At 42.9% G+C, this 12,171-nt stretch overlaps 1 protein-coding gene across 1 annotated transcript; it reads right to left on the bottom strand.

Moving 5' to 3' along the window:
- Positions 1-8,307: 8,307 nt before the first annotated feature.
- On the bottom strand, positions 8,308-9,644 carry LOC128699043 (prisilkin-39). The gene is made up of 2 exons (XM_053791554.2): positions 9,618-9,644; positions 8,308-9,348 (listed from the first exon to the last, which is right to left on the bottom strand). The coding sequence occupies exon 2, from the start codon at positions 9,345-9,347 to the stop codon at positions 8,454-8,456; it is 894 nt and encodes a 297-aa protein (XP_053647529.2). The 5' UTR covers position 9,348; positions 9,618-9,644; the 3' UTR covers positions 8,308-8,453.
- Between the last annotated feature and the right edge of the window lie 2,527 nt (positions 9,645-12,171).

Raw genomic sequence — 12,171 nt, 5'->3', positions numbered from 1 at the left:
AGTTTGAACCTTGTTTCCAACAGCTTTCTCTTCAGAGATGAACCTCCACTTTAAATTATCTCTGTATATCTCTGTATAATTGGATGAGTTGAATACATACAAATAAATATTTGTTTTCAATATGTCTTTTGATGTACCTACTTGTCAACTGCACTACTGGTACAGTGTACAATCATTAAATTGACAACAAAATTTTTGGGAAATTTTCGCGATTTTGCTGAAGATCGAGAAATTATGATGTTATTATGTTTTTATTTAACTAATTCATTAAAACAATCATCTCAGTGTAGTGACATTCATAGCTAACGATAGAAGCAACACGGACGGTAATTTTATTACGTGATGCCAATCAAATTTAATTTTGTTACTCTGAGAAGAGAAAAATTAATTTACATGTCATATAAGACAATAAGTTTAGAGATAATTCGCCTTTTATTGCTATTAATGGCAAAATTTTTCTTCAATGTTCTGATCTTGCTCGTCCCTGGGTTAGAAAAAAGATATTTTTCCGAGTGACTGGAAGTGACTGTAAAACCCAGTTTGGCGTCAAGGTAATGGCATAGATAGTTCATAAAAAACTTTCGAAATGGGTCTAGAATAAGATATTTACCTTCTTTTCGAGTCCTGACAGTGCTCCTTCACAGTGCTCCTTTATAGTACTCCTTTACAGTGCTACTTCACAGTGAACATTACAGTGCTCTTTTACAGTGGTCCTTCACAGTATTCCTTTACAGTGCTCCATCACACTGCTCCTTCATAGTGCTCCTTAACAACTGCTTAGTTGTAAATACAGCAACGCTGACGTTCATACTTCCCTTAGCTACGACGTGTGAGTTGCTGCCTTAATGCTACTTACTGCCGTAGGATAAACGAGAAACACGTAAAACTATGTCTCTCTAAATCTAATCCAATCTCATCAGTCTTAGAAGAGCAAGACGGTGAGAACTGGACTGGGGACGGTACTTTGGAAGAGTATACCTGGATACCTGGATACCTGGAGAGAGTTTCGGGGGTCAACGCCCCCGCGGCCCGGTCTGTGACCAGGCCTCCTGGTGGATCAGCGCCTGATCAACCAGGCTGTTGCTGCTGGCTGCACGCAAACCAACGTACGAGCCACAGCCCGGCTGATCAGGAACTGACTTTAGTTGCTTGTCCAGTGCCAGCTTGAAGACTGCCAGGGGTCTGTTGGTAATCCCCCTTATGTGTGCTGGGAGGCAGTTGAACAGTCTCGGGCCCCTGACACTTATTGTATGGTCTCTTAACGTGCTAGTGACACCCCTGCTTTTCATTGGGGGGATGGTGCATCGTCTGCCAAGTCTTTTGCTTTCGTAGTGAGTGATTTTCGTGTGCAAGTTTGGTACTAGTCCCTCTAGGATTTTCCAGGTGTATATAATCATGTATCTCTCCCTCCTGCGTTCCAGGGAATACAGGTTTAGAAACCTCAAGCGCTCCCAGTAATTGAGGTGTTTTATCTCCGTTATGCGCGCCGTGAAAGTTCTCTGTACATTTTCTAGGTCGGCAATTTCACCTGCCTTGAAAGGTGCTGTTAGAGTGCAGCAATATTCCAGCCTAGATAGAACAAGTGACCTGAAGAGTGTCATCATGGGCTTGGCCTCCCTAGTTTTGAAGGTTCTCATTATCCATCCTGTCATTTTTCTAGCAGATGCGATTGATACAATGTTATGGTCCTTGAAGGTGAGATCCTCCGACATAATCACTCCTAGGTCTTTGACGTTGGTGTTTCGCTCTATTTTGTGGCCAGAATTTGTTTTGTACTCTGATGAAGATTTAATTTCCTCATGTTTACCATATCTGAGTAATTGAAATTTCTCATCGTTGAACTTCATATTGTTTTCTGCAGCCCACTGAAAGATTTGGTTGATGTCCGCCTGGAGCCTTTCAGTGTCTGCAATGGAAGACACTGTCATGCAGATTCGGGTGTCATCTGCAAAGGAAGACACGGTGCTGTGGCTGACATCCTTGTCTATGTCGGATATGAGGATGAGGAACAAGATGGGAGCTAGTACTGTGCCTTGTGGGACAGAGCTTTTCACCGTAGCTGCCTCGGACTTTACTCTGTTGACGACTACTCTCTGTGTTCTGTTAGTGAGGAAATTATAGATCCATCGACCGACTTTTCCTGTTATTCCTTTAGCGCGCATTTTGTGCGCTATTACGCCATGGTCACACTTGTCGAAGGCTTTTGCAAAGTCTGTATATATTACATCTGCATTCTTTTTGTCTTCTAGTGCATTTAGGACCTTGTCGTAGTGATCCAGTAGTTGAGACAGACAGGAGCGACCTGTTCTAAACCCATGTTGCCCTGGGTTGTGTAACTGATGGGTTTCTAGATGGGTGGTGATCTTGCTTCTTAGGACCCTTTCAAAGATTTTTATGATATGGGATGTTAGTGCTATTGGTCTGTAGTTCTTTGCTGTTGCTTTACTGCCCCCTTTGTGGAGTGGGGCTATGTCTGTTGTTTTTAGTAACTGAGGGACGACCCCCGTGTCCATGCTCCCTCTCCATAGGATGGAAAAGGCTCGTGATAGGGGCTTCTTGCAGTTCTTGATGAACACAGAGTTCCATGAGTCTGGCCCTGGGGCAGAGTGCATGGGCATGTCATTTATCGCCTGTTCGAAGTCATTTGGCGTCAGGATAACATCGGATAGGCTTGTGTTAGTCAAATTTTGTGGCTCTCTCATAAAAAATTCATTTTGGTCTTCGACTCTCAGTCTGGTTAGCGGCTTGCTAAAAACTGAGTCATATTGGGACTTGAGTAGCTCACTCATTTCCTTGCTGTCATCTGTGTAGGACCCATCTTGTTTAAGTAGGGGCCCAATACTGGACGTTGTTCTCGATTTTGATTTGGCATAGGAGAAGAAATACTTTGGGTTTCTTTCGATTTCATTTATGGCTTTTAGTTCTTCCCGCGATTCCTGACTCCTAAAGGATTCTTTTAGCTTAAGTTCGATGCTTGCTATTTCTCTGACCAGTGTCTCCCTGCGCATTTCAGATATATTGACCTCTTTTAGCCGCTCTGTTATTCTTTTCCGTCGCCTGTAAAGGGAGCGCCTGTCTCTTTCTATTTTACATCTACTCCTCCTTTTTCTTAGAGGAATAAGCCTTGTGCATACATCGAGTGCCACCGAGTTAATCTGTTCTAGGCATAAGTTTGGGTCTGTGTTGCTTAGTATATCTTCCCAGCTTATATCGGTTAGGACTTGGTTTACTTGGTCCCACTTTATGTTTTTGTTATTGAAGTTGAATTTGGTGAATGCTCCCTCGTGACTAGTCTCATTTTGTCGGTCTGGGGCTCCATGCATACATGTCTGAACCTCAATTATGTTGTGATCTGAGTATATTGTTTTTGATATGGTGACATTTCTTATCAGATCATCATTGTTAGTGAAGATGAGGTCTAGTGTATTCTCCAGTCTTGTAGGCTCTATTATTTGCTGGTTTAAATTGAATTTTGTGCAGAGATTTAAAAGCTCGTGTGAGTGTGAGTTTTCATCAGAGCTGCCTCCTGGTGTTATTACTGCAACAATATTATTTGCTATATTCCTCCATTTTAGGTGCCTTAAGTTGAAATCCCCCAGGAGCAAGATGTTGGGTGCAGGAGCTGGAAGATTTTCCAGACAGTGGTCAATTTTTAACAGCTGTTCCTGGAATTGCTGGGATGTTGCATCCGGAGGCTTGTAGACTACCACAATGACTAGGTTTTGGTTCTCGACCTTTACTGCTAAAACTTCCACTACGTCATTTGAGGCATTAAGCAGTTCTGTGCAAACAAGTGACTCTGCAATGTACAGGCCAACCCCCCCCTTTTGCCTGTTCACTCTGTCACATCTGTATAGGTTGTAACCTGGGATCCATACTTCGTTGTCCAAGTGATCCTTTATGTGGGTCTCAGTGAAAGCCGCGAACATTGCCTTTGCCTCTGCAAGCAGTCCACGGATGAAAGGTATTTTGTTGTTTGTAGCTGGCTTTAGACCCTGTATATTTGCAAAGAAGAATGTTATCGGACTGGTGGTATTGTTGGTACTGGGGGGGGATTTTTTTTCCGGCATTAGTATCTGTATCTGTTGGTTTGGAGTGGAGGCCATCGACTGTGGTTCCACTCCAGGAATGACTGGATTTGGTGTACGATTTCTGCCATTTCCTGCCAGTTTTTTTTCCTTCCTGGCACTAAAAAACCTCTCCTTCTTGAGTGGCTGTGGCTACCCAGGTTTTCCCATGGCCTGGATGTTTTGTATCTTTTTGTCCCCTTTAGATGGTATGCCTGGCAATTTAAGTTATAGCACAGTCTTTCCTGTACTGAAGAGGTACACATTTCAGGGTGAAAAAGCTTACAGGAAGGGAGTTTGCATTTTCCTGTTTTCATATGGGCATGGCATTTTCTAGGGTGGTCATAGTTGCATGTCCCATCTGTTTTTCCAGATTTCCCATGCCAGCAGATACCAAGTGCATAGTATGTGCACAGGCTTGGTTTCCGCTTGCCTTGGGTTTCTGTGACTGTATTCCCTGTTGGTGCATGTTTCCCTGTCTTACTTCTATCCTCCCTAGCACCAACAATGGAGCTCCCACCAGTTGTTTTTGGTAATTTATCCTCACTATTGCTATTGGAGTCCTCTTGTTTGCTATTTCCTGCGGTATTTCTAGTTTGCAATATTGGTTTTATCTTATCTTTGACTACACTTGTTTCCCTACTATGGCTCCTGTCCCCTATGAGATCATTTATATGTATTCCTTCCTGCGTATAATTCCCGACTACCTGGACAATATCTCCAGCTTCACCATTTCTGTCTCCCAGGACAGTATCTCCAGCTTCACCATTTCTGTCTCCCAGGACAGCACCTCCAGCTTCACCATTACTGTCTCCCAGGACAGTATCTCCAGCTTCACCATTTCTGTCTCCCAGGACAGCACCTCCAGCTTCACCATTTCTGTCTCCCAGGACAGTATCTCCAGCTTCACCATTTCTGTCTCCCAGGACAGCACCTCCAGCTTCACCATTACTGTCTCCCAGGACAGCACCTCCAGCTTCACCATTACTGTCTCCCAGGACAGCACCTCCAGCTTCACCATTACTGTCTCCCAGGACAGCACTATCAGCCCCACATTTACTGACTACCAGGACATTATGTATGTAAATAAGACACACACAAGGTCAATTAATGGGGTTTGAAGCCTATCCACCAGACCACCAATGCCTATCAGCCACCCCTGACTATCAGTCCACCCCTAGATATCAACCCACTCCTCTCTTCTATGTACGGGTTTATTTGTGTAGTGTACCAGCCCACCCCTGGCTACCAGCTCACCCCTGACCATCAGCTTACCCCTGGCTACCAACTCACCCCTGGCTACCAGCCCATCCCAGGCTACCAGCCCATCCCTGGCTACCATCCTTCCATGGCTACCAGTCCACCCATGGCTACCAGCCCACCCATGGCTATCAGCTCACCCCGGGCTATCAGTTGACCCCTTGCTATCAGTCGACCCCTGGCTACCATCCCACCCCTAGCTACCAGCCCATGCCAGATCACCAGCACACCCATGGCTACCAGCCCACCCCTGGCTACCAGCCTTCCCCTGGCTGCCAGCCCACCCCTGGATACCATCCCACCCTTGGCCACCAGCCCACCCTTGTCTACCATCCTACCCCTGGCTACCAGCCCACCCCTGGCTACCAGCCCACCCCTGACTACCAGCCCACCCCTGGCTATCAACCCACCCCTGGTTTCTGCTGGTTTCATTAACTTCATTAATAATCAGTTAATGTTTCCATTATTCCTTAAATAATTTGAACTTTAAAACGTGACTTCTCGAACAGTAACAATTATCAGTAGAAACAATTATCATTAGTATTAGCACTTAATCAAGGTAACTCATTAAATATTTACAAAAGGCACCAGCCATATAGATTTTCTACACTAGATCACAATGAGTCAAAAGATATACGTATATGTAGGGGCGTTTATAAGCTTAAAAGCAACACTAACACAAGTAATCGAGTTTTTTCTCAGGGAGCTTTCCACAATATTCCCCTTCTCGATCAGAGTTTAAAACAGCTTAACACTTAGACCCATTCACTGTTCCCGAAACTTTTAGGAGTTTCTTAACCGCCTTCTCAGACCAAGATATACCCGACCAAAGGTCTTCTAAAATTCATGGGTACTCTTTGTGAATTCTAGCGAAGCTTAAAGCCAAGCTCTCCACCGGATCCCTCCTCGACTAGAGGAAGATGTGAACTGCCCTAGGTAGAGCTTTTACCACCAGACCTCAATTTGGACTGAGCGGAGGTTGAGTAATTCAAATTGTCCCCTGGTGCTTAACCTTGCCGCATCAGTAGTGTAGAACACTGAAACATCCTACCTATTTACGAAGCTAATTGATATATGGCCAGATAATATTATAAAGCCGAGTATATTCATTTTAGCTATTAATGAAGATACTCCTTAATATAATATTAAGTGAAAAAGCCAAATCAACACATGTAAATGTATCGTCCAGTTTGGGGTTAAATAAAGAAGGGGCGTAACAACTTGTCATTTGTTAACTATTTGCCATGTCAAAGGGAAAGGTAATCCAGTTTGATCCGAGGTATAAGAGCGCAGCTCCTATATCTTGGACCCAGGCCCCCATACCAGCATCAAGGCAACCATCTGAAGGGAGGAAACGATGGTGGTCCTGATGCGAAAGAGAGGCGCACAGGTCAAGAACCTTGACTGTCTGCCGGAGTAACATCTCGCAGTTAGCGGACCGAGGATCGAGCCTCCACCACTAGATGCGCTAAATGACCCACAAGGGTCATTTATAATATAATAAGCATTTATAATATAATAAGCAAAATAGGCAAAGGAGCCATATGTGCTGTCAAAATGTCATTTTGACATTTCTCGAAACGGAATTTAGCACTTCTCAAGACTGAAAGGACTCATCACCTCAAAACTGCCTCAAGACTGAGAGACTGATCTCCTTAAAACTACTTCAAGACTGAAAAGACTGATCACCTCAAAACTACTTCAAAACCGAGGGACTGATCACCTTCCTTTACCTCGCCACTGCTTCTGCTGTCCCCAGTATTTAGTGACCGCTCCATCCGACTGAAGAAGCATACAGAACAGACAAAAATTGTTGCACAGGTGTCTCATACACCAGACAAAAAAATCCTCGTAAATTGCCCGACCACCAACGTCTGAAAGGTAAAAAAAAATGAAATTTATCCAAACTATCGTCATTATGCTCATGAAAAGAGCTGGAAACTCATAAATGTTGCACAGCTCTGCATTCCCTTGAATAACCCGGGACGCTTGACAGCCACCTGTTTTTAAACTCACATGATAGGATAGTAATAAAGAGAGAAAAGATACAATACCGTGACTGGAATAATACACAGATAACCCGAACATGGGAGAGAGAAGCTTACGACGACATTTCGGTCCGACTTGCATCGTTTACAAGTCACACTAACACAGGGTAGAGATGGTAGAGATAATACTTCCCAAGATTCTTGTTGTTTATCAAACTCTGGGATAACAAACAGGACTAAAGCATTTGCTTAAACTCCTGAATGTATCTACCAGAGCAACAAAACCAACTGCTTGTTCGTACTTCTTCGCTTGCATGACTGGGAATGTAAGTCTCTTGTGAATGGTCCAAGTTGATCCGAAACGTTGTCTTTAGTTTCTTTCTCTCCTATGTGCGGGTTACTCTATGGTTAACTCAAAGGAGGTCCCTTGATTTTGGCGAGGAGTTCTTGATCTAACGAATTGGACCTATGCTCCAGTTCCTTCAGTGAAGCCTGAATGCCTTCCATCCCCCGGGGCACTGTATGACCCCTGTGGGTTCAGTGTTCCCCCCATTAATGTAATAAGAATAGTAATTCTGCTTATGGCAATTAGAAATTGGAATATCACACATTAAAGCTTCTTTCGAATTGGATATTGTATACTATTACTTAAAGAAAGAAAAATGTCATCGATGTTGTCCACTCTTTAGTCTCCATCAGTTAATAAGAATATACCGCATCAATAGCTTATTAAATGATGCACATAAAACGTGCTATATGCAGAACAACCACTGTTCCATGATAATGTGAGAAATCACGAAAGCACCTGAAAATTCAATGTTTTTTTCACAGTGGTTGTTCTGCATTTTGTGATATCACCTGTTTACTGTTATCTTATTACAAAACTGAATTGTTTCGATCTTCCTGGACCATAATTATGTAGCAAGTGAGAAAGAAAATAACTGACACACAGGAGTTAGATTAGGTCTTTTGAAGGTGTATATAAAGCTGTATTGAAGTTAACAGTTTATTTTCATATATTTAATACAATAATAAATATCAAACAAGGAAGTGTTGTAAACGCAAAACATTGTGTTGTCATGCTTTTTCCCACTGATCTGTGGCTCTCTTACGTTGATGATTCTTTGCTTGTCTTGGTTTAACCAGGGTAGCGTGAGCCATAGCTCACCTGGGAGGAGCAGCAATAATACTGGCTTTGAAAATAGCTGCGACACCAGTTCCTGCAGCCTCCGTAGCCACTACCAGGATGGCTGGTGTACATCTGGTTGAAGCCGCGCACGAAGTTAGGGAAGTTCTGTTGGGTGAAGACTCCTTGACCAAAAGACAAGCCGGCCACATTCAGTCCATGAACTGGTTTGCCTCCTTTATGGCCAATACCGACACCAGAGCCTCCGTGACCACCTACAAAGCCACCACCACCGACTCCGACACCTCCTAAGCCCAAGTTATGTGGGGTTGAACAGCAATAGTACTGGTTCTGATACCTGCTGAGGCACCAGTTCTTGCAGCCTTCGTAGCCATTACCAGGATGGCTGATGTACATCTGGTTGAAGCCGGGAACGAAGTTAGGGAAGTTCTGGTGGGTGAAGAATCCTTCACCGAAAGGCAGACCGGCCACACTCAGTCCAAGAACTGGCTTGCCTCCTCCAAAGCCCCCGACTCCCCCGACACCGACGCCGCTGCCTACAATGCCACCCACTCCGACACCTCCTAAGGGTGTTGAACAGCAATAGTACTGGTTCTGATACATGCTGAAGCACCAGTTCTTGCAGCCTCCGTAGCCATTACCAGGATGGCTGATGTACATCTGGTTGAAGCCAGACACAAAGTTTGGGAAATTCTGTTGGTTGAAGAATCTTTTACCGAAGGACAGGCCTCTCACATTTAGACCAAGAGCCGGATTGACTCCTCCAAACCCTCCGACTCCACCAACCTTGCCACCATGGCTACCACCGTATGGACGGCTGGTTAATGATGGTTGCAGGAAACAGACGACTACCACCAGCGCTGTGGCGACTACGCTGTGACTCATCCTGCAATGCAAGAGAAGGAAACAAGATATTGTTCGTTTATCGACAACCTTACCCCAGTGCAAATTAATATCAACAATAGTTAGGCAAATACTCTAAAATATGAGACTGGTATATATACAATACGTAAATCCTGCATTATTTTTGTCTATTGATAGATAATAGGCTACCGTAAACACACGTTATACTTTGTTATACATAGCGAATATTCGCTACAACAACGAAATGTAAATTAAACAAGAAAGAGCAAGAGGTGTACAGTAGGTCCGTACCTGATGATGCTGTGTACCGCTACGAGTGAGGATAAGCAAGGAGAGACCCAGTTTATATACCAGTCAAGACTCCCAAACTCCCTGACCCACCCGCCCGATTAAGACCCACCCAAACTCACCCACCCACCGACCTAACCCACCATAATCATGTTGCCACGACCAATCAAAACTATCATTTTATTTTAGTGACAGACTGAACTATGACCTACAAACAGATTATAAATTAGAGTAGAAACAGTTTTTTTTAATTGAAATATTGCAAAAAAACGTGAATTAAGACGTTAACATAATTACTAAACTGCAAAATAGGTTAACTGCGGATGCTAGAAGGAAGTTTGAAAACTTCAGTCAGAGGAATTTCACAGCTGTTGCTTTTGAATTATTCTAACCTGTTTTCCTTTATAATAATTCACAACGAGCATGTGTAAGTGACACAATGATTTGGAAACCAAATCACTGTATTACTCATACAATCATCTCAGTGTTCTTACACACATAAGGTAACAAAGACTTTACACAGTATAAACACTTCGAGGTAGAAGTCTTGATGCTGATGAGGCGGGTCTTAAGCCAAGAAATTGGAGCTGCTCTCCTATTCCTCGAATCAAACTATGATTATTCCCCATTCCCCAGGAGCTGTATGATCCTCGTAGCTTTAAATGCTTCCTGCTGAATCTACTGCTACTTCTACTGTTTAAGGGGCTTTCTGTATATTAGTATGTCAGCCAGGCCTGTATACCATGTACATGTACTTATAGTAAATGTAGATATTATTATTATTATTATTATTATTATTATTATTATTATTATTATTATTATTATTAATATTATTATTATTATTATCCTACTACCAATACTAATCATGATCATAATAATAATAATGGTAATAATAACAACAATAACACTAACCAACAAATTTTTTTTTATCTAGTTCAGAAAGTAAATTGTTGGTTTTAAGTTAACATTGATCACGATAAATAAAGATTTTTGGAGGTTTATTATCAACTACTTAAGCTTGAAGAATCACATGATATATGTTACCTAACAATCATAGCCATTATGTTATACCTGGAGGGTGTTTCAGGGGGTCAACGCCCCCCGCGGCCAGTCCATAACCAGGTCTCTTCTAGATATTTAATGTGCTTCATGCAGTGATGAATTACTAATCTTCCTGAACGTAAATTCATTATGAATATGAATGGCAAAAAAAATAAATGTTCGTACTGTCCGAACCCTTGACTGGTCCGAACCCTTGACTGGTCCGAACCCTTGACTGGTTTCAAACGGTTTCGTTGGACAATAAAGCAGACTGTAAACGGATGGGGTTGTAGGCGCCCTTATAAACACAAACATTAAATATAAATCAGGAACGTGCACGGTAAGCTGTCCAATATACAAAAAAGTTAGAAACAGAAATACAAATAGCTAGAGCTTCATTTAAGGAGGTTATTAATAGAATATTCAAGAGGTTGCTAGTAGAATTGCAGTAAATCAACCATTCAAATCATTATGAAGCTGTGTGTAGTCTGTGGTCAGTCAAACAAACGGGCTTCCACATGGGTAAATTGTCATTTTTGTGGAAATTGGTGTCACGCCCCTTGTGCAGATATCCAAGAACTAGCTATAAGCAGTGTTAAAACGGGGAAGTGTTTTTGGGTATGCCAAAATGAGATAAATCTGTGGACTAAAATCACAAGGGTATTAAAAGAGGACAACATCAAAGCTGCTTTCATAGAAAACCTGGAAGCTTTCTACAACAGATGGGAACATAAAAAGTCTGGGCTGAATGGTACTGCCCTTGATACTGGCCATGTAGTCAGAAACTGTAAGGCTGGAGATGAAGTCCTGGTAGTCAGTAAATGTGGGGCTGATAGTGCTGTCCTGGGAGACAGTAATGGTGAAGCTGGAGGTGCTGTCCTGGAAGACAGTAATGGTGAAGCTGGAGGTGCTGTCCTGAGAGACAGTAATGGTGAAGCTGGAGATGCTGTCCTGGGAGACAGTAATGGTGAAGCTGGAAATTTTGTCCAGGTAGTCGGGAATTATACGCAGGAAGGAATACATATAAATGACCTCATAGGAGACAGGAGCCATAGTAGGGAAACAAGTGTAGTCAAAGATAAGATAAAACCAATATTGCAAACTAGAAATACCGCAGGAAATAGCAAACAAGAGGACTCCACTAGCAATAGTGAGGATATATTACCAAAAACAACTGGTGGGAGCTCCATTGTTGGTGCTAGGGAGGATAGAAGTAAGACAGGGAAACATGCACCAACAGGGAATACAGTCACAGAAACCCAAGGCAAACGGAAACCAAGCCTGTGCACATGCTATGCACTTGGTATCTGCTGGCATGGGAAATCTGGAAAAACAGATGGGACGTGCAACTATGACCTCCCTAGAAAATGCCATGCCCATATGACAACAGGAAAATGCAAACTCCCTTCCTGTAAGCTTTTTCACCCTGAACTGTGTACCTCTTCAGTACAGGAAAGACTGTGCTATAACTTAAATTGCCAGGCATACCATCTAAAGGGGACAAAAAGATACAAAA

Source organism: Cherax quadricarinatus, chromosome 54 (assembly GCF_038502225.1).
Source record: "Cherax quadricarinatus isolate ZL_2023a chromosome 54, ASM3850222v1, whole genome shotgun sequence".
Lineage (NCBI taxonomy): Eukaryota > Metazoa > Arthropoda > Malacostraca > Decapoda > Parastacidae > Cherax > Cherax quadricarinatus.
Note: the sequence above shows the minus strand (reverse complement) of the source record. Positions and strands in the feature narration are given on the sequence as shown.